This window comes from Manacus vitellinus, unplaced genomic scaffold (assembly GCF_001715985.3).
Source record: "Manacus vitellinus isolate BGI_N305 unplaced genomic scaffold, ASM171598v3 scaffold_1_pilon, whole genome shotgun sequence".
NCBI classification, from domain to species: domain Eukaryota; kingdom Metazoa; phylum Chordata; class Aves; order Passeriformes; family Pipridae; genus Manacus; species Manacus vitellinus.
Genome location: NW_021939396.1, coordinates 28,378,826 through 28,405,686, shown reverse-complemented (window position 1 = coordinate 28,405,686; position 26,861 = coordinate 28,378,826). Strand labels below are relative to the sequence as shown.

Here is a 26,861-nt window from a genome sequence, read left to right as displayed (position 1 = left end):
CGCTCTCGCCTTCCGGCTGCTCCCCGGCGGAGGGAAGCCGCCAGCGCTGCGGCGACACATCCTTCCTAAGCTTGCCGAAGACCCTGCCACCCCAAATGCCAGTCTGAATGTAGCGGTGGTCTTCCGAGGGCAAACAGGAACCCAAATCAGTGCGTGAGTCCCTCAGTCACTCAACAGCAAAGTCTGTCCCTCAAGAGCCGATGAAATCACACACTAACACACCTGCTTAGCACTTGGGTGATCCTGAGCAAACTATGCCATGCCTACTTAAATGTCCTCTGGGTCAAGCAATTTAATAGCCAGACCCACACAAGCTTGGCACAAGCCAAGGTAGCAAGGGCTTTGGCAGATGGGGAAGGCAGGAGTTAGCAGTGACTAGCATGAGAGGACATTTAAACATTTTGACAAGAACTGAACAACTCCTCTCTCTGGGAAGAGAAGTATTAAATCCCTTAACTTTTTTCCCCATGCTACTGGGACTGAGATGGTGAAATAACACTTAAGTTAACCATATGTGTCATGTCTTAAATACAGGTTTGAGGCTGAGAAGATGTGCAAAGATTCAACCAGCCAGGTTGCTCTTGTGTAATAGTAAGAGCTGTTATTTCAGTAATTCTTTGATTTTTCATAAAAAAAGACCCTTCCTACTACTTTAAATGTCAACATATTAAAACAATTTAAATATGCTTCCACTTTCAGAAGCTAACCAAAGCTGCAGAATGACTACAGTATCTATCCCAAGGGTGCCTTGGATCGATTAACCCAGTTGGGAAGTGTAGCTTTTGGCTGCACTTGACACCCAGCCTGCTGCAGACAGTCTGCCACGTTAATGGCTGATTTCCTCATTAGAGCCATCATGTAGCGAGTGCATCAGGCTGCTTAACTCTGATTGAATGAGGCACAACCTAGAAGGCAACAAGAATGCTTTAAGGTATTTAAGACCTTACTGATCTTAGTCTAATGCAGTCATACCAGGGATAATATTTATTTTGGGTTATGGCCTGATGACAATGTAATAGCCTCATTTGGGCAGTCTAGACCCTTCATATGCAATAAACACTTCCCCACAATGTATAATTTACTAAAAAGCACGTCGAGTGCATGCTTGTATCTAGCAGAAATGCTCTCTAGCCAAAACAGAAGACTGGAAAAGTTCTCCCAGCATATGGGAATAATGCTGTGAGGAAAAAAAAGAGAAAAAAAAAGGGGGGGGGGGAAGCCTGAACAATAATTTGCCTGATTTATAAATGTGACAGTATTAAGAAACGAGAAGGAACCCAAACTTTCCAGAATGCCCTGAAGTAAAACGTTAAGTATTCTTTTCTTTAGAAACCAGCTCAGTGCCAAAGCTTTGGTTGCAAGATGCTAATTTGCTCTCAATACACAGACCTGATTTCTTCAGGGTTTCCCTTTTTCCCCATCTGATCACCTAAAGGCCTGAAATATGAAAGGGCAGACAAGCCCAGGGGATTTACCAGGTCTTGTTGTAGCACATCAGTCATAAAAAGAACATTGAACTATTCTCATTTTTCTTCCAACTCCACATCATGATAAAGCTATTTTGCTTTCCAAGTATGTATAAAGTGTTTAATGTTTTGCTCGTAAAATAAAAGGTAGAATTTTAGGAAAACTTACGAAAGCTTTCACAGGACCTGAATAAATGTAAAAGGTGAAGTATTGCTTCAGCCAAAACCCCAGTCAGCTTTGATTTTAGTTTTTATCAACGCTAACTTTGCTTATAAGCACATCTGTAAACCCAGAGAGCACTACAGGCATTCAGGTATATTTGAGTGGAGTAAGAAGTGGATGTGGGACAGGGTGAAGTTTGTGGGCACTGCAGTTACAGGCCTAGAAACAGTTAAGTGTCCTTCAAGCAGAATGTGTGGAAATATTTCTTGCTTGTGTACAAGGGAAGATTTGAACCTGCCCACGGCCACTTGCTACAGACTCACCCATACACAGAGACTGAGAGGGAACAACGAGGCTGGGATGGCAGCCAGGCTTCTCCTCCCTCAGCTGAGGATGCGTTTCACGCTCTTCTCTGAGCACGCAGCACTACAATTCCAAGTGTAAATTTTACACCATAGCAAGCATGAATTACAACTACCTGCAGTGAATCTGTCATGCTCATCCAAATTTAAGTGAGAAATTTGTCAACTAAGAGATGAGGGCAGCATGCAAAGCAGAATATGATAGAGGATGTGTAATTGTGTATCTGCTAATGAAGTGGAGTCTGTGCTGTTACCTGAAAAATTTCAGAGCAAAAAAAACCTTTAACACTTGCAAAAATCAAGATTGTTATAGGGGAAAAAAAAATCTGAAAAACAGATTAAGAAACACGGAGATCTGCTAACACCAAACATCTTCTCCACAGCATAATCAAAAAAATGAACTGTGCAAGAATAAATCCACGTGATTTTAGTAAAGATCTTTGCTCATATGGTCTGTGCTTCAGAGTAAGACAAAATCACAAAATTTAGAAGAAAACACAGCATGGCATACAGAGGAATTCCTGATTTCAGCAGTCAGATGAACACAGTCGAAGAACTTGGTTTATACCGCCCTCAGGATTCTCAGCAAAATGATACATTTACACTTACAGCTACAGCCTCAGTATGAATCAGTGGCATTCCTATGGTTAATATTAGTAATACATGTAGCATACTTAGTGACAAGAGTTTTCCAGGAGGTGATGTGGGCTAGGCACAGTGCCACAGGAGCTGCTGGGACGGCTTTACCCTTTCTTTATGTTAGCAGAAACAACTATTGTCATACCTGAAATAAGAATGACCTCCAAACAAAAATTCAGATGGACACCGCTGCCCAAACCCAGACACATACAAGGCTGTTCGGGATATGAACCACATGGACAAGGAGACTTCACCGTGCATTGCTCTTGTACATACACTTGTGCACCTTTGAAACAGAAAATGCAAAGAAAAGCAGCAAAAAGGCACGTGGTCATGAAGAAAGAGAGAACTCCTAGAGATAGGGGCAACCAGCAGCAAAGTTAACGTACAGCAAAATAACTTCATTTGTTATTTTTCTATACACCCAGCCCTAGAAATACCTGTCTGCATTAATTATCAATTTCTATTCTGATAAAAGACTGGAATAAAATATGTGAACAGTCTTATAGAATAGGCCATGCAATTGTAGCACCATGGCTGTTCAGTAAAGAATATCGGTGGTCCCTTAGGTTGTCTTAAGGACATTTAGTCTACACATATTCTTGGTATGTGCAGGTATCACAGATATGAAATGCAATCCCAACATCCCACCACAAAGACATTTTAAAATTCCCTGCTGTATCACTGTAATTTTGCATTTGGAAGTTGTACAGAATTGACGCCATGTGTGATGGGCACAGGCTACCCCTAACAGAGACTCCTCCATGGGACAACTCTTGTATAAAGAGTTTAGAGGTCCAGTGAGTAACTGAAAGTCACTGCAGATGGGCTGGCACAACAACTGGTTTGCCACAGGCCACAAAGGCTAGCAGCAGCCTAAAGCCATTGAAGGTTCAACCCCATGGTTTGTAAGAGTGGGTCGGTTTATGCAAACCTTTTTCCAAATAAAACAAAGATGGATTTGAAATAGTAACCACTACAGCCTCAAAAAGCTACTTCCTAAAGGTTATCCAGTGGAAGGTTTGATAAAATCACTATTTGAAATCTTACTGTGAATTAACTCTTCTCCTGCCCAAAATATTAACGCACATATTTCCTCCCAAGTCACTCGTATTTAAGGTTGATCAAGCACATAGGATGAATTACGTTCAACAGACAGGATTTCTCTTTGATATTTTAAATCCCTCCTGGCTTCTTAAAAAGGCCTTCTTTTCCTGCTCTAATGCTAGGATAACTCTTTACCTGGAGGCTAACATCCAATGAAATTCATGTTCAAAATCCCCTAATTAAGATCACTGAGATGAATTAAAGCAACAAAATAAGCTCACATTGCTTGTTTCCTCTCTCTTGCTTGGCTCCTTATTGATTTCAGAAACAAAACTTCAGTTTGCAAAACTATAAAAGGATCTGCTAAAACATGTCCATTCCTCCAGAACAGCTATGCATTTTCCATGTGATTCCTCCTAGTATTTGGGCAAATAAATACCTTATATTAAAAATATTCTCCTCAACAGATCATAGATGAGATTTATCTGTAAACTACCCATAGCAGGTGATGTCAGGCATTGGAACAGGCTGCCCAGGGAAATGGTGGAATCACCACCTCTTGAAGTGTTAAGAAAACTTGTAGATGTGGCACTTAAGGACATGGTTTAGTGGTGAAGATGGCAGTGCCGGTTGAACAGTTGGACTCAAAGATCTTAGAGACCTTTTTCAATCTTAACAATTCTACGATTTTGTCTGCATGATAACTCTTCTTTCAGTGTTACGAAAGGGCAAAGGTAGGACATGAGTTTTCTTTTGTTTATTTGGGTCAAAGTTTTTCTTTTAGTCAGAGGACTAAGAAAGAATCACAGCGCTGTGCCATAGGGCTGTGGTTCCAGGTAAAAAGGCACTTCAGCCTTCCTTTCACATTTCTTTTTATATGTTTTTAAACAAAAACATGAAAGACAAAAACCTTTAAAAGAGAAATTACAATGTTTTTGGAAAAGACCTATAAAACAGATTAAAGCTTTTGTATCCTGTTCTAAATAAATTTTGTTGGACCATATGAAGACTTGCAGAGTTTGGGTGGCAACCTGACTCACAGGCCAGCTGTGGTCTAACAAAATTTCTCAATTTCTGCCCTCTGATGCCATCTTATCCAAGTACCCTCAGATGAAGGCAAGGAAAGGGATGCATGAGCTGTGGTAGCCTGGAACTGGCTCCCTGGTCCCCTGCTCCAACAGAAAGGTGAGGTGCCTGTGAATTTCAGTAATATATGCTTAAGCCAGTGTGCATTTTGCTGAATTTTGTGCAATTTGCTGAATAAAGTACATACAAAAAGAAACACATTGTTGCTGGACAGTCAGTGCAGAAAAACAAGGCATGACACCTCAACAAATCTCATTTCATTACAAACTTTGGGAAAATATTTTAAGATTAAACAGGCTTTCTTTTGTAATTCAGTGGTATGAATAGCAAATTTCCCTTGCCCTCAGCACACCTGCTAGGCACTATGCAGACTGTGCAGAATACAGACTTGGACAGAACAGAAATCAAAAGAAATGCTCCAAAAAGATACTGGAAACACCACAGCATGATTCTTTGCTTGTGTGATCAAACACCTGTTATATTATCTTAAATACACTCATAGAAAACTAAGGCCTACACTTGGCCTACTGCATTGAAACAATTTCTTTTCATTTCTATTAACAACCAGATAAAAATTACTAATATGCATTGGAAATGAGAACTCTGATTAAAACAAAGAATTATCTCTAGTTCCTCATGCTGATGGAGATAAAAGCATGATGCATTATAATGGATATCAAACACAATATCTGCAGTAAACAGTCTGCACTGCAACTTCGAAATCAAAAATCCTGCATGTTGTTCTGTATGAAACACTGTACTGGAAGGAGCACCACGGCAGCAAGATCTGCACTTCCTCCATGGAAGTACAATGTCCTCAGATCAACGTTCCTTTGGGACAGTATGATGAACTGTGGAATTCTTTATACAAGAATTACAAGAACAACATCAAATATTCAATTAACATTCCCTACAGAAGCTCAGTTTACCTTTTACTTTTAAATCCAAAGGCAAAGACCTAGAAAGATTAGTCAATAAAAATGGAGCAAGAATCAGGTACAATGTGCTTATTGTCTTTTATTGATCTCATTATTTACTTAACTAAGCGGACAGAAAATTTTCATTTACTTCCTGAGGAAACATTTCATTTGTATAATTTGCTACAGAGCACAAAGTGCATTTATTTGCAGTGGATTTACTCCTTTTGCTTTGTTTGCTTGCTCTCTGCAAGCCCTAAAAGCACTGCATCAGCTTCCAGCAATGTGGTATCAGTTTTTGCCCCCAAGAACCTCGACGTGAGTTCAAGATCCAGCAGTCTCAGGCGTACTCGGGTTCCTCTCTGATATTTTCTGTAAAGAAAAGGGGAGACGGGGAAGAAGGTAAGTTTTTTTTTAAGCAATGGTCTTGCAATCCCCTAAGGCTGCACTCCCGTCTGCAGACCCAGAGTAGCAGCCCCATAGAAAACCATGTGCTGCAAGAGAAGTCCAACTGTTGTAATGCATCAGCACTAAAACTGCTGGGACAGACACTGTGTACCACCACAGACCCAGTCTCTGCTGACACAATTCTGCTCATGGAAGAGCAGACACCACCAGATCCCACTGTGGGAATTCAGACTCTACAAAAAAGCATTTTATTATACGGGAAACTGTTTGTGTCTTCCATCAAAATATTTTACTGTATCATCTGCTATCATGCAAACAATTATCTGCAGGATAACATATCATCAAAGGGGAGGACAAGTCATCATTAGATCACTGGTGACATTGCTATTATCAAAAAGTATAATGTCAACTAACTATGGTTTATATTTCCAACCCTGAGCCTCAGGCAAGGGAACTTTTCTTGTCTTATCCCCTCACCCAAAGAGTGGGTATGATCTGCAAGTTTTTTATTACATATAATTAAAAAGAAACCCCACAACTATTGTCATGAAACATTCTGCCTACAGGCTTGGGTTTTATTGTTTTATGCTCTTTTTTCCCTTCTCTTTTCTTTCAAGTCAGAAGATGCAAGTGTTCAATGTGTTTTTAAAACAGACCCTGTGTTAAGATAGCCATGCCAAATTAGTGAAGATTTTTAAAACACTAGCTATCTTTTATAATGTACCTGGAGAGATACTGATCGAAGTCCAGCAATAAAACCAAGAATTATTTATTCTTCTTCTGAAAGTTCAAGTCATACTTTTTTTTATTCCCTAGTCAAAGCATAAAGAGCTGAAGATGCATCAAACTTGACCACCTTGAGCAAAAGCAAGTGAAAGTTTGAAAAATTCTCCAGTTACTGACTGGAGAAAATGTAACAGGAGAGTTGGTTGCATGCATTTCCACCTTGTTCATTTTCACCTCCTGCTTGGGCAGACTATCTTCTCTGTCTGACAACTGTTTCCTAGAATGGAGCAAAACTGAACCAGGTTTCAACTTTCTTCAGCTCATCAAACCAAGGTTCATTTGGAAAACTAAACACCTTCAGAAAAGATGCTGAACTCACATTTATGGTGGGGTTTGTTTCTGTGGTTTTTTTCCATTTTTCTGTCAATGCTATCTTACATCCATTTGCCATGTCTCATGGTTAATCCTGAGTAATATATTTGGTTATGTTCCAAACTGCAAAGGAAGATCATTTGATACATTCACTCTGAGTAGGTATCTGGGGTACAAAAGCTACTTCAGTCAGCAAGGGTTCTGCCAACACTCATCCCAATGAATCCTGGGATGACTGGCATGAGTCCAGTGGAAATAACACATATTGTCTTAAAAATATGAAAGTGAAGGTCCTCATCTGTCCAAAATGCAAGTAACTACTTGTAGTGAAGAGTATGACACAGCTACGAAGACAGAGCACAGCTTATATTTGGTTGCTATCCGAATAGCTGGAAAGGATAAATTCTGTCCCTTTCTCTGTGAAATATTTGTATTTCAAAACAGAACAGTTTCAAAACTGATGAGAATTATTCCTGAAAGCTAATGTGCAACACTAGTAAGACAAGAGATAAAGAAAATCAAAAGACAGTGTGTAAGACCATAAAAGTGAACGGCATCTTCCAGGATTTGTTAGGCTTATTGAGAAGACAAATCCCTAAAGAAGTCAGGATGTTTTGGGATAAGAAGGGGAATGAAGAGGAAAAGATCGTCACTGAAGAACCTTAAATGAAGATACCAACTGACTAGAGATTTTAGCTATGTGGGTATACGGAAAAAATCTAAAAAAATTCTCTAGCATGAACCAGACCTTCACCTTACTGACAGCTGCTGGCTAGATGGGTTGACTTTGCATTCAAGCATGAAGTTATTCTGATCCCTAATAGTATCTTTGGCATAAATTATCATACTTTTCCGCCTTTATCAATGGGGGGAGAGTGGGGATTAGGTTTTGAGAGAAGGCAAAATAAAATGGAAAGAAGGAAACCTGAGAGAGAGAAACGGTCTGTGGAAACAAAAAGAGAGAGCAGACACCTTATAATGACAAAAAAGGAAGCTTGGGAAGATACAAAAGAAGGGATATGTGGTAAAATGTGACAAAAGAGCACAATGAAAACACTGTAGGCAAACAGTGTAGAAATTTAGGAAACTATACAGAGTAGAGCCAAAGAAGAGCAAAAAAGTTCCTGAAAGGAAAAGACTGCATAAAACTATTAAAACCTGACTGACACTAAACTCAGATCTTTGAACTACAACATTCTGTGCTGCTTTTAAAAAGATTAACATGTTTTAAACATAATAAAACTTAAGATTAACATTAGTGGTTCTGTAACAAATTTTAAAGACCAGCCACCCCTCTGCCTTTTTCTCCTGACCCTCCTCCTACAGGAGAAGCGGCTCACGAATAACCTAAAGTAGGACATGAAAACTGGCTTCAGGGTCCAACACTCTTCTACAGAAGATTGAACTGAATGAGGTTTAAATTGAATTAGAAGACTTCTCTTTATCTGACAGCACAGATATTGAGCTGTGTCAATATAGAAATTGGGATAGATATTGAGCTCCATCTTTTTAACTGAAATACAAAATATTATTTTCATCATGCATCTGTTCCTTTTGGGCTGGTTGTAGTCTACAGGGGTGTTTTGCAAGTGAATAGATGAAACTAAGTTTTTTCTAATTGAACTTTTACTTGTCATGATTAATGCATCTAATTTTATAACTAAAAAAATAATCTTAAGCATGACACCCCCCATTTTAGCATTGCTCACTGTGCAGTCTGCAGAGAACTTTGCTCAAATTTCCAGATGTGAGTTTATTATATATTTGTAATGCAAAATTCAAGCAATTGTATTTTCATAAAAAGAATCAGTCTTCAATGCTGCTTTAGTAACTCAAACAGATTCCAGATACTTTAATTGTACTTAATTATTAAAGAAGGTTTTCCAATCACAGCACATCTGCTTACAAAGAGATCCTGAAGAACATCTCTTTGAGGAGCTGACACAACTGCCAATTTGTATGAATATAAACATGTGGGTTTGTGACAGATGTTCCCTACAGCTAAAACCCTTTAGACTATATGGATGATGTAGAAAAAGTAGAAACATGGATATAACATGCAGTGGTGATCTATCCACCACATTTAGAGCAAGAGGAAATAATAGGTTGCTCTATGCATAATAATCATATTCTATCCATGAAAGTATTATCCTTAAAACAGATAAAACTATCCTATGGTTAATGCAGAAGCTTGAAGCAGGAGCCAGAAACAAAGCAGGCATTTTACTATTTTCTGGAATGGTGGCCTAGGAGACACAGGACACCAGCGTAAAAAGAAAGAAACCATCTACGTTCTCCATTTTGCAAAAGGACTTGCTTTATTTTTAAGTAACAATGCTGGTATTCAAGATCATCCTATCCAATGACCATCAGTAGGAACCATTAACCTTCACCCAACCCCCAAGCACTGTGTTTCTCAAGGATCCACGTTTTCCTCATGCCACTTCCTATTGCCAGGTAAGAGTATTAAATTGACTGAGAAGTAGACAAAGGTGTTTAGTTGCATAAATAAGTGATGGTATGGGAATATTCTATAGAACCTAAAAAAAATATTTTGCAAGCAGAGTCAAAGTTTTCTCCACTTCTATAGAATTTATGTACAACAGCTGTGAATTTTAACTCCACTTTTGAATGGAAGCACTCTGCCTAACACCCAGTTTCAGAGCTGGGAATCCATCAGCTGCTGTTGCTAAGTCAGTAACCCATTTCAGGCCAGTGTTGGCAAAGCACCCACTATAGCATCCCCAGAAAACTTTGCCTGAACTTCGGTCAAGAATCCATGGGCTACGAAAAGCATTTTCTAGTTTGAATGTGTGCCTGCAGGCTTCTCTCCAACTCTAGAGTGGGCAAAGCACTAGGTACAAGGTATACCTTTCCTCAAACATCTGCTTGCACAGATGATGTTAAGTTGGAGGCAACCCAAATAATTGCTTTAGTGCTCCTTATAATTTTTGAACTGTCACAGAAAAGAATCAGAAAAGAAGCAAGATGAAAATCCTTTTTCTTATTTGAACCATAAGCCTGTGCAACTGTACATCACCAATGTAACACAGTATGCAAGAGCACAGAGAAACACCCAGTACAGCCTTGCTAATGCTGCTAAAGAAATTTTAAAAGCAAATACAAAAATCAAAGTTTATGTCCTCTTATTACATTAAAAATAGGGCCTTTTATCATCACATGCAAATATTAAACTACTGTGTCTTAACTTACATAAAGTAGGTCTTCTCTTTGCTGAACAAATGAGCAGCACAGCATGCACTTCCAAATTCAAGCAACTTGGAAGCTTCCTTCTGACTCACTATATCCCTTTTATTGCAACTTGGATCCAATGCTAATCCTTTCACTTTTGCACTGAAGCTTTTACTCTCTCAAAATCTTCATGGTAAATTAAAGGGTTCAGACAAAAAACCCCAAACTCTTCAGTCAAGATTTTAAACTTGTAATTTTTAAAACATAAGTAATTTCATTATGTCCTCTTAAAATATATGAAGAAACAAAAAACTCCAATACTTTTACATAATAAAATTGGAGATGGAGGATATGGAATGACATATTTCAGCTCTTGCTAACTTTCAAGAATGCTGGGGGGGAAATGTTCTTTTTTAAATTTAAGTCATTCCAGGTTACAGTGAAAAGTTTACAAATGGAGTTAACATGGAAAACAATGAGCATGTAAAAACAAGGAGGCTTCAACTAAAAATGGGGATCCTAATTACACCATTTTCTACCAAGAAAATGGGACAGTAGTTTTGCAGGTGTGCAATTTCACATGCAAAGGAAGCATCCTCATTAGTACGTGGCATTAAGAACTTTATTCAAACTCTAAATTATAGGTGTCGACATTAAAGCATTTTGTTAAACTATCCAATATTTAAAACTGCATGTGATCACGAATTAGTAAGCAGTCCTTTTTCTACTAAAACTACTCAAGTTATTAGTTTAAAATTTAAAGCAACAAAGCTTCTATTCTTGGAAACTGTGCTACAAAAATAACACCACCATTACAAAAATGGTTGAATCTCACCAGGTCTTGGCTTGTATTTCTCACTCATTTCAAAAATGCATTCACAGATACCCTCTATTCCGTACCATAAAAATACAGGACTGATATTTTAAGGGAAGTTGAATGCTTTGTCTTATATTCCCTCTGCTTTGTTACTGGTTTCCAGTCCCCACTGCCTCCTTTTGGAGCAGTACAAAGCTGATTGAACTAGCTAGGGCTGGCTACAACCACCCTCACCCACTATCCATTCTTCCATACCATCCGTCCCAGCCTCATGAGCACGCATTTCTGAATGGAGAAGGAAGGCAACTATTAAACATTTTTTTTAATTCCTACACCGAGGGTGTCATTCAGAGAATTTAATTTAAATTTTTTACATTTTTTGCATCATTATTTTTTAGCATCTCCCAACACATTCTGGTGATGGCTTTCAAAAACTGCAATAAAAGGAATACCTGAATTATCTCCCATACAAAATCAATTAATACGAACCACTGTAAAGACAGTGTTGGAGTTAAGCCACAGTACTCTCAGCAAATGCCATGAGAAGTCTTGATATCTTTCACTTTTGGACTGTGAGAATTTCTGTTTTTTTCAGATCTATTATTCAAGAAGAAGCTTTGTTTCAGTGTCTTAACACAGTACAGAACAGTTTTAAAAAATTCTTGTTTCATTTTCTCTCTTTTTCTTATTATATGAAAGACATCATATTATCAATCTCAGAAAAAATACAACAGCAACGAAGGTAGTAAAATAAATTGACCATCACTTTTTCTCCAGATTTTTTGTTCACCGTTCTTACTACCATTCAAATCCACTCAAAATCACCCTGTAGCTCCTCACTAGTAATACTGAAATGACAACGCATCCCCAGAAGCAAGTGCACCTCTAACTGACCCCAGCCAGCAGCAAAGCACTGCAGCTGGAGTGGAACAAAGCTGTGTGTGGAACAATTCATCTTGTTTCTCAAAAATGTTTTGAAGCATTCACAGATGCCGCCCAAGCCAATGCTAGTCTCAACTTTAAGAGAAAAGGGAGCCCCTATACCTGGCTTAAGGAGTTACCCTGGCACAGATCTCTAAGATTTTTGTATAGGTCACCCTCTGATACCCTACAGGGAAGGAGCTCCTCAAAAGCACACCACTTCCCAGAAACACCTCATGCATTGCCAGTGTACGCAAAATTCCTGTTCAGCAGAAATATGGATGAAATTAGCAGACTGCTGTCAAGAGGAAGGCTGTGTAGCTCTACACTTCTTGCTGAAGTGGCTTTTTCCAGTGAGGTACACACTGCACATCTACCAACGGGGGGACAACAATCCTGCATTTAGCAGCTCCACACAGCAGTCATAACAGACACACACCCCACAGTATAAGCTCCTAGGCAATGTTGGGGCAAAAAGGTCAAATCCTAGTTTTGAATGTTAGAGTGAGATGCCAGAAAAGTGGCAGCAGAAAGGTAGTGGGAATTCTGCACAGAGCAGAACACGGGATGGTAAGAGAGAGACTGAAAGAGTAGTATCTCGGTGTAGTATCCTGCTGTCTGCCTTTCTTTAAAGGCTAGTAAAGAGGAGACAAAGACCATGCATAAAACTCAATAACAATGTAAATATCTGGATCTGTTATTGAAAAGACTGAGCTGTCTGTACAGAAAGAAAATACTGGTATTTAAAGGTGCTTAAAACTATCTGGCAAAAGCATGTAATATTAGGAAAGTGAAGTCCAACGAATGCAGGTGAAAACGACAACTTGTAAATAACATTGATGAACCACTAGGAAAAAACTCCAAGCATTGAGATTTTTCAGCCATTGACAGTTTCAGCTGAAGAGATGTCAAAACAAATGTGCTAGTTCAGTTCAGGATAACCTGCTGAAATGTCATGTCTCATGACACAGTAAAGTTCTGAGAGATGACCTGAAGGTCCCTTCTGGCTTAAATTTTATTAATCCATTATTTATTACCACAACATCTAGTCATTCAAATAAGGGATGGATGCTCAAAATAGGATTTTCAAAGCATCTCTGTTCTCTGCAGTCAGACACTTCACAAAAAATACTCCAAGGCTGCTGGCTACATTCTATCAGAAAATACAGTCCCAATTCCTGTGACTCATCAATCCATTGCCACTTCATCTGTATTTGTTTCCTACTCAATTTGTTTTCCTCCTTCCTTGAATTAAGCAAGCAAACATGCTCTCATTTCTTCTGAGCATTTACCATTTGTGACACCTCCTTAATAATTTTTCAGAATATTTTTGTTCCTTGCACTAAGTCTATACTTTTACAAGGAGAAAAGGTTAGACTCTGATAGATAGAAGCAGAGATTCTAGATACTCGGCTACATAAAAGCCTCTCCTATTCTTGGAAGCATTTAGCAGAATGCTGTAAGACTGTGTGAAACCATCAGATTGAATAACAGTCATTGTCACCTTGTGTTTTGGAACAACAGTGCACAAGCAGATCCTTTGGCAAACATCCCTAAAACCAACAGGTGCTTTATGCACCTGAGGAAGTCCAAAGCCAACCCCCACTTTGCATTGACCACCATCTAAGACAGACATTTGAAATGAATACCACAAAGAGTTTGGGGATATTAGCTAGATGCTGATGCAAAAAACACACTGAAAGATTTGAGTATTCCCCTGGCCAACCGGAGCTTACAGAAGCAAGCACACCACTAATGGCACTGGATGTACAGACACTTGGGGGAAAATAATTACTGAACAGACTGGTATGAGCAGCAGAGTTTGGGGGTCACTCTATCATTAGGGGGTATAATATTATCCCCATTTATGGTTATGGAGCTGTCCAAAACCATACCTTCTTGGTCAAGCCCTGGCAGCTTCCTCCTGTGAGACCCTTCCGTGTCCACTCTTGGCTATTGAGACACTATTGGCAGCTGACCAGAAGTGGAAGAGACATAGGTGAATGAAACATTTAAGTTTTCAGTCCTATAGCTAAAAGAAGGTAAATGCAAAGTCTGACAAGAAATGTTTTATAATTATCACAGAAAAGCATCACACAAACCATTGTGAAGACACTGTCAAGCTCTGCTATTACAATGATATCAATAAACAATGGCATTTGTATCTATGACAGGAAAAAAAAAGCCAAAGGTGCCAAATATTTAAATTTAATTCTGTTCCAGTATGGACATTCTGAACCTCAACAAAATTTCTTAGTTGTAAAAACACTTCTAACTGTTTACCTCAATTCAAATAAAACCTAAAGTACCCAATATTTAATTACTAGAACAGACCAAAAAATTTTTGCTGTAAATTTTGCTACAGTCTCTGGAAGAATCAATTTGCATTCACTAAAACTTCTGAGACGGGATCATTCCCTTTTTAGAGAAGGAATCCACAGAATAATCTATATTTTAAAATGTACTCCATATCACATCAAAGTTGAATGCTGTAACCTTTTCTCCATGGCATACTGAGGTAAGCTTTGACAAATGAAACTTGCAAGAGGTGGCTCCTGTCATCCAAGAACTTGTATCAGATATAGTTTTGTCATCATACAATAATTTATGCCAATTGCTTTCTCAGTCTATAATGTAAAGCACATCCTTTAACTTGAGAGAAAAATAAAAGAAAGTCTTCAGTCCAAATTGTTATTTTTTCCATTGTTTTTAACTATGCAAAGAACTATTTTGATTAAAATATTGCTTTGTAACTCATAAAATGCTAAAAAATAAAGACTATATACTTAAATTTATATTAAAAAAATAGCCAGTTATTTTACACAACATAAAAAACCCCCATGGCCCATCACGCTTATGGGCATCAGAAGCCAGGCAAACTGCTTAAAAGATAAAAGCAGTAGCCAAGTGGAAAAAAGAAAAAAGCAAATGCACATGAAGTATGCTCTAGCTCACACTCTTCTGTCCTTCTTCCCACAATCACTCTTGTAGTTCCTATCCCTTCTCTTTACCATGCTGGAACCTTGTCTCAGTCAGATACTTTTCATGTAGATAATCCTAAACCTTCAGCCCGCCACATTTCAAATGCCCTTTGCACAATACTGTTCTAGTTTTCTTCTTAATAGATGTGGTCTCAGCCTTACTCTCTTTCAACACTTAATCCATCTCCCCTAATTGTAACTTCTCTGATCTCTCACTGCATCCCTGGGATCTCTGACCAGGCATTTCCAGTTTTCTTTTCCTAAACCATGAAAAACTATTAGGCATTTTTCTTGTCTTCTCTTACTTACTGCCTTCTCATTCATTCTAGTCCCAGCTCATTTATGCATCCAATCTCATTCTCCTTTCAGTTTCTCACCCCATCACAGTTTTCTCTTTCATCAGTACCAACTAAGTTCAAGTTCTTCTTTTTCTTGCCATGCTTCTCAGTTTTCTCACTCAGCTGATTCCAGTCCCTTTGCACCAGCCATTTTGGAAGGTCTCTTATAAGAGTTTATAAATAATAGATTTTTTATTATAAATAGTAGGCGTTGATAATCCAGACATGGTTCTTATCAAAATTCAAATCAAACTGCCCCTTACTGTCAGAGTAATGATACTAGCTATGGGAACAATGACAATGAATTTAAAAACCTACTCAGCTTTGGTGCTCAATCCTCAAGCTTGGTACAGCTTGGAGAAGTTGTCATACAGGAAAAACTTCAGCAAACCAGGATAATTCACATACTGTCAGCAGCTTTTTGCAGACACGTCTTCTAACATTGCTCTCATGCTCCCATCTGGACTGACGGTAAGTACTGTCCATGTCCTCTCTTTGTCTTTAAACCTCATCATAGCTATAAATTGGATTTATTCCTCTCTTAGGAGACCTGGATGCAGAAGACACGTAGGGAGGATAGAATGGCTATTCCAGTGGCACTGAGAGCTGGTAACCATGTCAATGTAAGGGCTGGCATATACAGGCAGACAGAACACGGAACTGCTGAACAGCTGAAGCAGATACCCGAATTCTCAGTTGCACTGGAATCCACAGGAGAGATGGCAAAGGTGCTAAAGACGGGGGAAGGTTGAGCACTAATGGCTTGGGGTCTCAGGGAGACCCAACCATGGGAGTGGGGAGCAGGGTCTGAAGGAGATACAAGTTGAGAAATACAACTTTACAGAATGTGGGTGAGGTCTGTGGAGAATATTTGGTTGGTGAGTTGGTGAGCTTGAGCGAAAAGGAGGAAGAACTGCATGGGACTCTAAGACAAGAGGAACTGGAGGTACCATATGGTTCCCCTTTATCAGTCAGCTAAGGCCGAGGGAAGACTGCTCCTTCCCAAAGGCATGCTGGAAAGTATCAGACTCTTCCCAGAACTCCCTATACCCATGTCTTTCCCCAGCTCTCCTTCTGGTTGTTGGTGCCTACTCAAAAAAACTGCATATCACATCCGCCCTCTGGCTTGCTCAGTCACTCTTACTGTTCACCTGTGGCAAAAGCAAAGTCACATTTACATAACAGTTGGTCTGTAAGATGCAGTATATGCAGACTGCTCAGAGAACTGCAAGACACTCAGCTAAAGATTTTAGCTAAAAATGTCTGACAATACCAACACTATGGTCTGAAAAAGCTCAAAGAGGATAAAACAGGATCTGGCAGGGGAAAAGTCCCCCTGTAAAAACAGATTACAAAACTAACTATTTCCAGTGCACACAAATCATCTTGAAGCATCACTGAGTGTGCTACACCACAGAACATTACCCAGCATTTTAAGGTATGTCAAATAATACTTCCTGAAGTTTCAATTCCTTTTTAGAGTCCATTTATCTGAATGCCTCAAGAGCAATCTCAGCTACATTATGAATGAACAATACGAATAAATACTGAACGGACTTTTTGATGAAAAAGAGTTCATGGTGCTCCTGTAAAAGGGACATTTTCAGATTTGGTCAGGAACATTTCTTTGCAAGCTAACACTGCATTATTCATTTCAATGGCTTTTGCATTTAATAAAAGTCTACCCAGAGATAATATGAAAATGCTACTGGGGAGTGGTGCCTTAAAAATGCAACTGGTTTGACACTGTCAGTTTGATTTTCAAGAACTGGCAAGGAAGAGTGTGAATGACGGAGAAGGCTCACTTCTCTGCAGAATGTCATGCACCTGCCTTTGAGAAAACCAAATATTCGATGGTTCCACTTTCTGCTAAAAAACTCTAATATTAATAGATCTTGACCAGAGTCAGGAGAGGGACAGTTTTCAGATGTGTTTCAGACTTTAAAAAAATGTGTTTCATGAAATACAGTGAAACAGATGAGGAAAACGTATAAAGAATATCCAAGAAGAACATGGTGGGTTTGGGCAAGGAGTTATCAGTGAGACAGGTCACCTAGCAAGCCTGGCAACCTGTTGCACACAGTGCTGACAGGAGTGAGCTCAGATTGCTAAAGGCAACTTTTAGAAACACTAAATGCAGGGAAAAGCCATCCAAAAGATCATGAAACAAGGTAGTACCAGATACTATTATGATATTAGAAATTACAAAAGTCAACTTAGTGTTATAATGCTTGAGGTTAAGGGAATATAGACTATCACTGAATAGAACTATCAAAAGGAACTTAGAAGGAACGTCAGAAAACTTAGTTTTGGAGGCAATAAAGAAGAAATGAACAGTTGGTCTCAGACATGAGGCAGAAATGGCAGTTGCAGGTTGGAAGTAGACAAGGAGGGATCTCCAGGGAAAGCTAGGAAAGAAACTGTGCTGCTGGATACCGCATTAGAATGTGTCCTGGGTTCCTAAAACAAAAGCAGAAGAAGGGTAGGAAGCGTTTCCAAAGGGAATTCTGTTTATGGGACACTAACATTGAAACAGGATCATGCTTACAGTTTTTAAAGGGGGAATGAAAGAAGAGGGAAAAGCTTAGAGTAAGTATAATCTATGCCATTCTGTGAAATCAGAGAGACAAACAAGAAATAAGTCTCAGGGAAGAAAACAGCTTATTTAAGAATGTAAAAAATAGGTGTATTCATGATAGCAGGTCTGCATCCAGTATGTGGAGTACACCTGGAAATGAACTAGCAATACCGGTTGTGACATCATACAAGGAGAAGAGCCACTTCCTGACCTACTTGTTTGGCTTTATGCCTTCTATAAGCACTTTATTCCTTCTGGTCAGTAGAGTATAGAGAATTAAACACAACACATAAATATGGACTGACAAAGTGTATCAAATAAGGCTGTGGTTCTTTTTTTTTCCTAGGTGTGGAAAGATGAAAGCTCTACAGAAAATTAAATCATTACATCTTTCTCCACAGTGAGGAAACTAGAGATAGATAAAAATACCTGGGGAAAAAAGGACAGAAGTTTCTGTCATCAGAGGAACAAACTGAGAAATAAAATATTTAACGGTTATTATACAGTCAGGTAAGTTTCCCTTTTATAGTCTCATCTCCAAATTCTCCCTAGAAGCAGCTTCTTCAAGGAATTTTTTGTCTATAAACTGTTTCTTCAGCCATTTTGAAATGTAGCCATAGCTCATTTTTTCCAGCTTAAACTGTGCAATCTTTCAACTGGATCTACACAGGCAGACCTTTCATATCAGAACACATTTATTGTGGGGGTATCAAACTGCCAACCAAAAGAGTAAAAGTCATGACAAAATCCGTGTATACTTCAAGAATGGAGATAAAAAATAACATGATATGAGCAGAAGGAACTTGATCTAGACCCCCAGTTTCCAGGTCTGTGTTTCTGTTGCTTGATACCATCAACAACAGAAAAGCTGGATTCGGAGTTTTAAGTTGGCAACGTCTTCAACTGTGCCCAAAGAAGAACCATGTTCTTTGGCAGGCTGTAGCACAAGAAACAATTTGAATGGGCTATAATCTTTTCTGTATAAAAGCTCAGTCAAACACTTAATGCTAGTAGTTTCTAATTTTAAACAGAAATTAATTTAAAATTTTAAGCTGTTTTCTTAGACCTTTTATACAGAAAAGTCAGAAGAGAGGTCCTAGAAATAATTTAGAAGAAGGTATGTATCACATCAGATCTTCATAGCACTAAAAAATGGAGAGCTGAAAGTACGACAGCTCTACCTTCACAGTCAGAGCACTTTCCTTCGCTCACCACGTGCCGCTGGTAAGACTTGTCCTCAACGCAGCAGAACTGCTGCAGATGCCTGGGACAAATCCCATGACCATCCAAACTATGCCAACCATACCTTGTGTGACTGCTTGCCAAGGAGAGGGTGTTATTAGCCAGGCTTGGCTCAAACAATTCACTGCCCACAAAGCTACTTTAATGTACTGTCTCTACTGGGGAAAAAAACACAGTAATCCAACAATACATTACGATACTTTCCCATCACTGCAGCAATTCCCACCACAGGCAACACTTTGTCTCCAACAAAGAAGCCTCACATTCTGCGCCTGCAAAAAAACCTATCCATACTGTAGGGATGCCAAGAGGAACATCTGTGTGCTCAGAAGGACAGAAAACTGGCTTTTTGTGTGCGTATGTGTGTGTGTGCCTCGGTGAAAGAGATGGGGGCGGGGAGCTCATAGACAATAGCTTGTGTGACTGCCTGGTAAGGAAATGCTCTTTCATTCCCTTCCTCCTCTCTTTAATTTATTTTTTAATCTGAACAAGGGAGTCAAACAGCCGCAGTAGTTATCAACTACTTCCCCAAGCCTAATGAAAAGGGTTAAGTTTCTCCCACATCACTAGTTTTAGCTCAGACTTATTTTTATCAGAAATAATTTCTTTAGGCATTAAACACATACACCTACTTTTCATCAAATTGTATGAGGACTCTGGGTCTACTTGTCCATTTATCACAAATTATTATGACTGTAACAATGACATTCATCAAATGTCGAACTGTAGATAGCAAAATGTCTCCTACAAGGTGGATGCATTCATGGGCTTAGATTATGAACAATGGGAAGTTCAAAAAGATGAAAAAATACTCAGATAAAAAAAGTACAAATACTGCTGCCTTTCTGAATTGTTGGGTCACTTGGAGAGCAACATAAAAAATGTGAACCACGAACTTGCACTACCATGAAATTAATGCCATAAAGCAACAAAAACCAGTCCAGTGGAAGTAAATTATTACAGAAAGCCCCTCTACAGAGGGCTTACCAATAAACATTTATATTTTGTTTTTGTAAGACCTACTTTATCTGCTATTCAAATAATCCAACAATTCTTTACTGATGGATTGGTGGCACTGTCCTGGCCCAGTAAAGTTTAAATATGTTCAAGTTCCTGGCTACATGTAAAAGTTAGAAGAAACTGTAATGTTTTTCTTCTGGAGCTATGCCCTACTAATGCCACATTCTCCTTTTCTTCCTGCCTATTTTCCAGCTACTCCATCCCACCACGTGTGGTGCCATCTAATCATCTAACAGAGACCATTAACTTGAACTGCTTCACGTCTCACCTTTAACTCCAGCACCTCCAAAACTGGGAACAAGTGGCCAGGGAATCAATTAGCAGCAACTTATCTGTTTCCCCAAATATTTGCAACTCTTTAACTAAGGGTCTGAAATTACATCCCCTTCATTCTGGGGAAAACAGAGCCAGGAGATACAAATCTGGAATAAAATTAAGCCTTTCAATCCTCCTCTCAAACACTCGCCTTGCTGGGAACGTGCTTCAGCAAAACAAGCAGGTTTTGACATACCTATTGCACATGAGACAAAGAATATTACATTGTCTGCTCACAGTATGTAGTGTTATCTTAGTCTGCCTTCTCCAGAGAGGAAGTTGAGTTACAGGAGCTCCTACAACTCCTGCCCACAAGGAAAGGGAATAAAAAAGCTCTGTCATCTGGAAGAGGTGTCCACAGCATTTTACTCTGGATTTGGAGACATCACTCCAGCATTTACACTTTAGGAGACTCAGTACAGACAGGAATGAGCTCAGGTGTGCAGAGTTCAGGAACTTCCCTGAGTGTGGAAGCAGTCCAAGCACCTCTGCTGGGCAGATCTTGACTACCAAACCATGCAGATCTAAACTGCTTCTCTATGAATGTAACACATTTCCATTCTACTCTTCCTATTTTCCTCTACACTTTAGGCACTTAACTGAAACTCCCCATGCAACTTCCTTCACTAGCCCCCAACCTTCTCCTTATCAGCATTTATTTGATTTTAAAAATGTCCCCAGAATTTTTTCTAGCCTGTGTCGCAGGATACAAGCATTCAGTAAGAACATTTCTCCTAGACAATGCTTGCAGCAACTCCTAGAACACCAAGACCCTTGGCCTTTATCCTGCACTTCTGAACTGGAAAAGGGAAGCTGTTAACATGCTGTCTCATTTTCTCTCTCTTCCTTACCACTGCTGTACATTCTACAACCAACCCTTAATAATATGCAAAAAATATTCAAACCCGGTATCACGATCTCCTTAATTCATCACTGCAGTTCCTTTGTAGTGCCTCCAAGTCCTGATCTTCAAGTCCTACTGCTATATTGCTCACTACTACTAAGAAAATAAAAGCCCACATCTCCTTTGTGTGCAGTAATTCTGCCAAGGTCTTCACTTTTCAATCAGAATTTATTTCTCCGTGGTTCTGAAAGCTTTTCCCCAAATTATGTGCAAAATCACAGGAACAGACTTCAAGCTCTGTCTCCATTTTTCTTTTATCTGTAAAAGATTCTATTGTACATTTATGCTTATATTCTTAAAAATCACTAAAAAGATATTTCAAGACTCCAAAGATTTCAAAAACTTATAAAATGCACTATGCCTTTCTATAGACACAGGAAACCGTTCTACAGCAAATGGTAATGGTATGTTCACCTTTAGTTTCTGACAAGTAAGAATGAGTTTTGTATTTTAATAGGTTTTGAAGCTGTTCTGGAATAGTAAACTAAATACATTTTGCCAGTGAATTACTGCAGGCTTCGAGTGGTGGGACACATGAACAAAAGAAGAGTAGTTTTGGAAGTATTTGCAAAGAAGACCAGCACATGGATGCATCACCCTTCCATACACTTCTCCAAGTCACATACCTTTCTGTTTTCCATTTTTAACCTTTTACTCCATTTTTCTTTTCCCATGCTGCCTTGAAAACCTCACTGCTTAACTTACCAGCCTCAGCCTCCTAGGAATTGTGCTTTAGAGCTTTGGTAGAGGCTGTGCAGGCACTGCCTTTGCTGTAGTGAACTATCTCAACAGAGCTGAACAAGAAGGTTGCACTCATTTGCCATTTTAATTTTTGTTCAGCCCTGTATGTAACAGGGCTGTTGGAGTCTGTGAAACTGGGTCTGTCTGGTCATCCTCACCCAGCACAAGCCTGAGCTCCTGAAAAGTCAGCCTGGGCCTTCTTCCTTCAACCCCACCTTACCATTCCCGATGCTCCTCTCCTTGTGACAGGGCAAGCTCTGGCTGCCAACCTGATTGGGAAGTGGATCCATCTGAAGACTAATAAAAGAAAAAAAACAGGCAGTTTTCTTCTGCATCAGCTCCCTGACCCAGTTCCAACACAGCTGCTCAAGGAAGATGGCCAGTGCAAGAGGCTGACGATAATGCCACCGTGGACTCTGCCTGTTTCTGCTCACAGTAGAAGACAAGGCAATAAAAACCATTTGGGACTCTTCCATCCCTCTGTCCACTGCTAACTGAGATCAAAGAGAACTATTTAGATGTAGAAAGACAAGAAGCTTTGCCAGTGTATCACATTGGCGGGATTTCATTAAAGCAAATGAAAGCCAATGGAATATTCACAGTTTATAAGCCTGGAATAAAATGAGCACCCAAAATGTTAGAAACTAATCCTGTAGTAAAGGCAGTCCTCAGTTTAAATGCCAACTTTATACTAAAAAGTCAGTAAAACTAATAATACAAAGAAGAGTTTTGTCACAATCAATCTTCAAATAAGCTTTGCCACTGAAAAGGAACCTGTTTATCACTTTCATCTATCTCAGAAGCCGGAGATTGTGGTTATATTTGTTAGCGAAAGCAAGAGAGATCTCAAGGCTGCTTCCGTACCTTTCACTTGTTAGTCTTTTCTTTCTCTCTATCATCCAAGAATTCCAGCACCTGCTATTGCTTACCTACTGGTGGAGCACGGTAAGACACAATTAATCACGATAACAAAATCCTATTCTTGTTTGTGAGTAAAACTAATTGTAGTACAGTATTTCTTTTCCATCACCTTAGAAGGTGCCTTGCAGCTTTCCCACAGTGTCAAGTTCCCGATACACGCACACACACAAAGCACCTAGGTGATGACTCATTCCAGCTTAACCCACCTTTTCAAACAAACTCCTCCAAACAATGTATTATCTGCATTTTAAATGGAGGGTGAAATTCTACCACTCTCACTATAAAAAGGACAGGGAGGTTTATTGTACTCCATAAAAGATTTAAGGAAAGTATTGACGGTCCAAGCAATCCATAATACTCTTGGGGTGGAAACAATCATTCTGGAAGTTTTCTCACGTAAGGAAGAGGAAAAACTACACATAAACTATTTTGCCTATTAATGTGTCAATTCCATTAAAATGCTATCAACTCTGAAAGGATTTACTTGTGCATTTTAAAAAAACTATATCTGCAGTAAATAACTTTTGAAGCCAATGGTGTAGTTATAACATTAATGACTACACAAGGCAAAAACAGGCATTCAGTCTCACAGGTCAGATTCAGTTTCTCTTATACCCGGGGACAAGCTCAGATTACATGGGTGATAGAACACCCACAGAACCCAGAGTATGGCTGAGCACCAGGAGGTAGGTACAGGCTTACGTTGCTACAGGACTGATCGTCAGTACCTTATCACCTGCAGAAATTTAACCTGCAGCCAGGACACACCATGTCCGTCCCTCCACAGAGAGATGTACCTCCAGCACTGTTACCACCACCATACCACAGTGCTTATGGACCCAAAACTTAAACTGAACTTCAGCAAGGCTGACAGTATTTCAGCATCTTGTTTAACTAACTTCTTAAAGCATGCACCCTTCTGGGCCCTGTCTTGGCCACATCTCAAACTGCCCCATTTCGGCATTAGCTACACTTATGAAGTGAACTATGAGAAGAAACTTAGAAGAAAGCATGATGGTTAAGGTGAAGTTAAACCCCTACCCTTATGGACACACACAACTAACACACAAGAAAACTATGATAGTTAAAAAGTCACCGTTTATTCCACACGGTAAATAAAAAGTCTCAAATGGAGGTGTTTAAATACTTGATTTAACTTTCCTTTTACAATACCTGATACATTTGTTTAGTCTTTCATCAGTGGGCAGAACAGTTGTGATCAAATCAAATCATCCTAGTAATATGACATGACAAAACAGGAATAATTAATTGAAACTTAAAATATCACTTTTTGCATAAGAATAATTTTAATAGATTAAATGTACTTCTTTTATAATATATAAATAAAACAATGCATAAATATACATAAAATAAAAAGTCAACTTTATTTAACATAGAATTTTACCAACGTGCCACACTTAACACCCAATAAAACAGCAAATGAATGGAAGATTGATGGCTTTGCTTCATCAACTGTAGTAAAAATCAGAAAGAAGCTGCAGAAGTTTTACAGTTCAGCCAGCACTGCAATTATTGTTAGGGGGATTTGGAAATCCCTGGTAGGGGACTTAGATACATCTGTGTGTGGGATTCTCTGCCCCAAGAGCAATTTCTGTGGCCAAGAGACGCAGCGGTATCATTTCTGAATGGCAGTGGGGGACCAGCCACTGCAGAGCTGGGGTATTGGCAAGACAGCAGCTGCTGTAACCTCGCTGCTGCAACAGCGACAGCAAAGTGGCTTTGGGAAGTCTGAGGGTTCTCTTTCACTTATGTGAACAGTTAATTCCTCACACTCTGGTTGTGTAACAGTAAAGAGAACAGACTTGGCTCCAAATAATTATTTCAGTGGTTTTATTCCAGCTTTATCAGGCGCTGTAATGTTTCAGCCTTACTTAAGGAACCAAATTAGTTTTGCTGGAGGGACTGGAGAACAGACTGAGGAAGTATATACTGAATGTTCCTGGAATACTATCATCATAGTCTGCATGTGAAACACATGCTCATCCATCTTTGTGATGCAAAAAGAACAATTCGTAACGCTTCTGTCACTTGACATTGCAACACAAGCACCACTCTGATTACAATCTACATTTTATGTTCATACATAACAATTGTGCAGGTAAAAATGGACTAAAAATGTCTTATAGTATTAATATTTTGTAGAATTTTGTATAAAGTGCAAAAAAAAACCCATAAAAATGAGGACTAATGAAATAAAAGAATTTAATATTCAAACATCTGGGGTTTATCCTTAGTTCATGCTGTGGATGTTGCAAAATAAAAGTTTCACAGCAAACTGCTTCGCGGAGCAATTGTGTAGGTTGTGCAGTAACATGCAGGTTAGCAGTTTGTTATCAAACACGGGTAACTAAACTGCATCCTCAAAAACACTACAAGTATTTAGATTGTTCAGTGTAGCAGTGTATTTGTGTATTAGTCTTAAAAATGCCATCCTCTAACACATGGGAGTGTCCTGTAACTCAAGCTGCTGGAGTGTGTTATACTAAGTGATGAAGAAAAAAATAACTCTAAGTTAGTAACTCTTCAGCATTTTCAACACTTATTTCCTGATTTTTAAATAGGTTCTATGAAATGACTAATTGATACATTTGATGATAACAAGATACCTTCTTATAGAGTTTCCCTTTCAGGAGTCAGCTGGTTTATGCATGTGCACACACACAAATATTCAAGGAATGACATATTTTAATTAAACTATAATGTGTGTGTAGGCTCATACCAAATACTGCTATATGATCGTGATACTGGATGCTCACATCTTTTTCTTTTTTTGTCCCTAACATTTTCTAGCTTGAACAGAAAACAGTCCAGGTACAAAGATGTAAGCAGTATGCATTCTTCAATAAGAAACGCTTTTCTTCATAGCACAGATGAGAAAAATTGAAAATTGGGGGACCAGAAGTTGAGAAGCCACAAGAAGAGCTTACTTGTTGCTAAAGAGTGCAAGCTCTTGGTGAGCCAAAGATACATATTTACGCAAGTTACATTTTAACAAAACTTGACAGTAAATTGTTTTAGAGATAAGATCATATGATTGCCCACCTCAGCTTCTTCCAACAATTATCAAGTAAATGGAAAGGAATGAGAACTGACTGAAATCAGCTGACAAAATCAAACTGAGGTGACAAATTCAATCCTGGGTAACAGTTGTATTAGTAGTTCAGCCAACTGCTTCCCCATCTCACTCCTAATTATTTCATGGTCATTTACAAAAGAAGTTGAGCAGATTACCTTGAGATTGTATTTATGAGTATTTCTCATTCATCTGGGTCACTTAAAAGGTAACATAAAATCTTGGAAAACAGGCAGTATTTTACAAGCAGCACACAGAAATATTCATTTCAGGAATTTTGAAGTGTTTCCTGCACCTACTGTATTGAAATACTGGATTTTCTACTGTACTTGCCTTGAAGTGCCTCAAAAGAAAGTCTTCTTTAATGACCAGCTACTTTCTAAATAGTTGACCAAAACCAGAGAAATCATAGGTGAGAGGAGACATCAAGTTTTATCTTTTGCACTAAAGAAGGTTACCCCTGACAATAATTTGTCTAACTTCTATGAAGGAAAGGTTTTTTAAAACAGGCCTTAGGTAAACCCTCTGACAGTTTCACCATCCTAACAGCTGAACTTGTTTACCAAATATCTAAGCTAATTGTCTAAGCAAATTGTCTAAACCAAGCCAAC

General features: G+C 38.9%; 1 protein-coding gene across 1 annotated transcript in view; it reads right to left on the bottom strand.

Moving 5' to 3' along the window:
- Positions 1–5,755: 5,755 nt before the first annotated feature.
- Positions 5,756–26,861, bottom strand: part of MRPS28 (mitochondrial ribosomal protein S28) — a 74,688-nt gene continuing 53,582 nt past the window's right edge. The window contains exon 4 of the mRNA XM_029959302.1: positions 5,756–6,052. Coding sequence (XP_029815162.1) covers positions 5,899–6,052 — 154 coding nt within the window. The 3' untranslated portion in view covers positions 5,756–5,898. The remainder of the gene's footprint in view (positions 6,053–26,861) is intronic.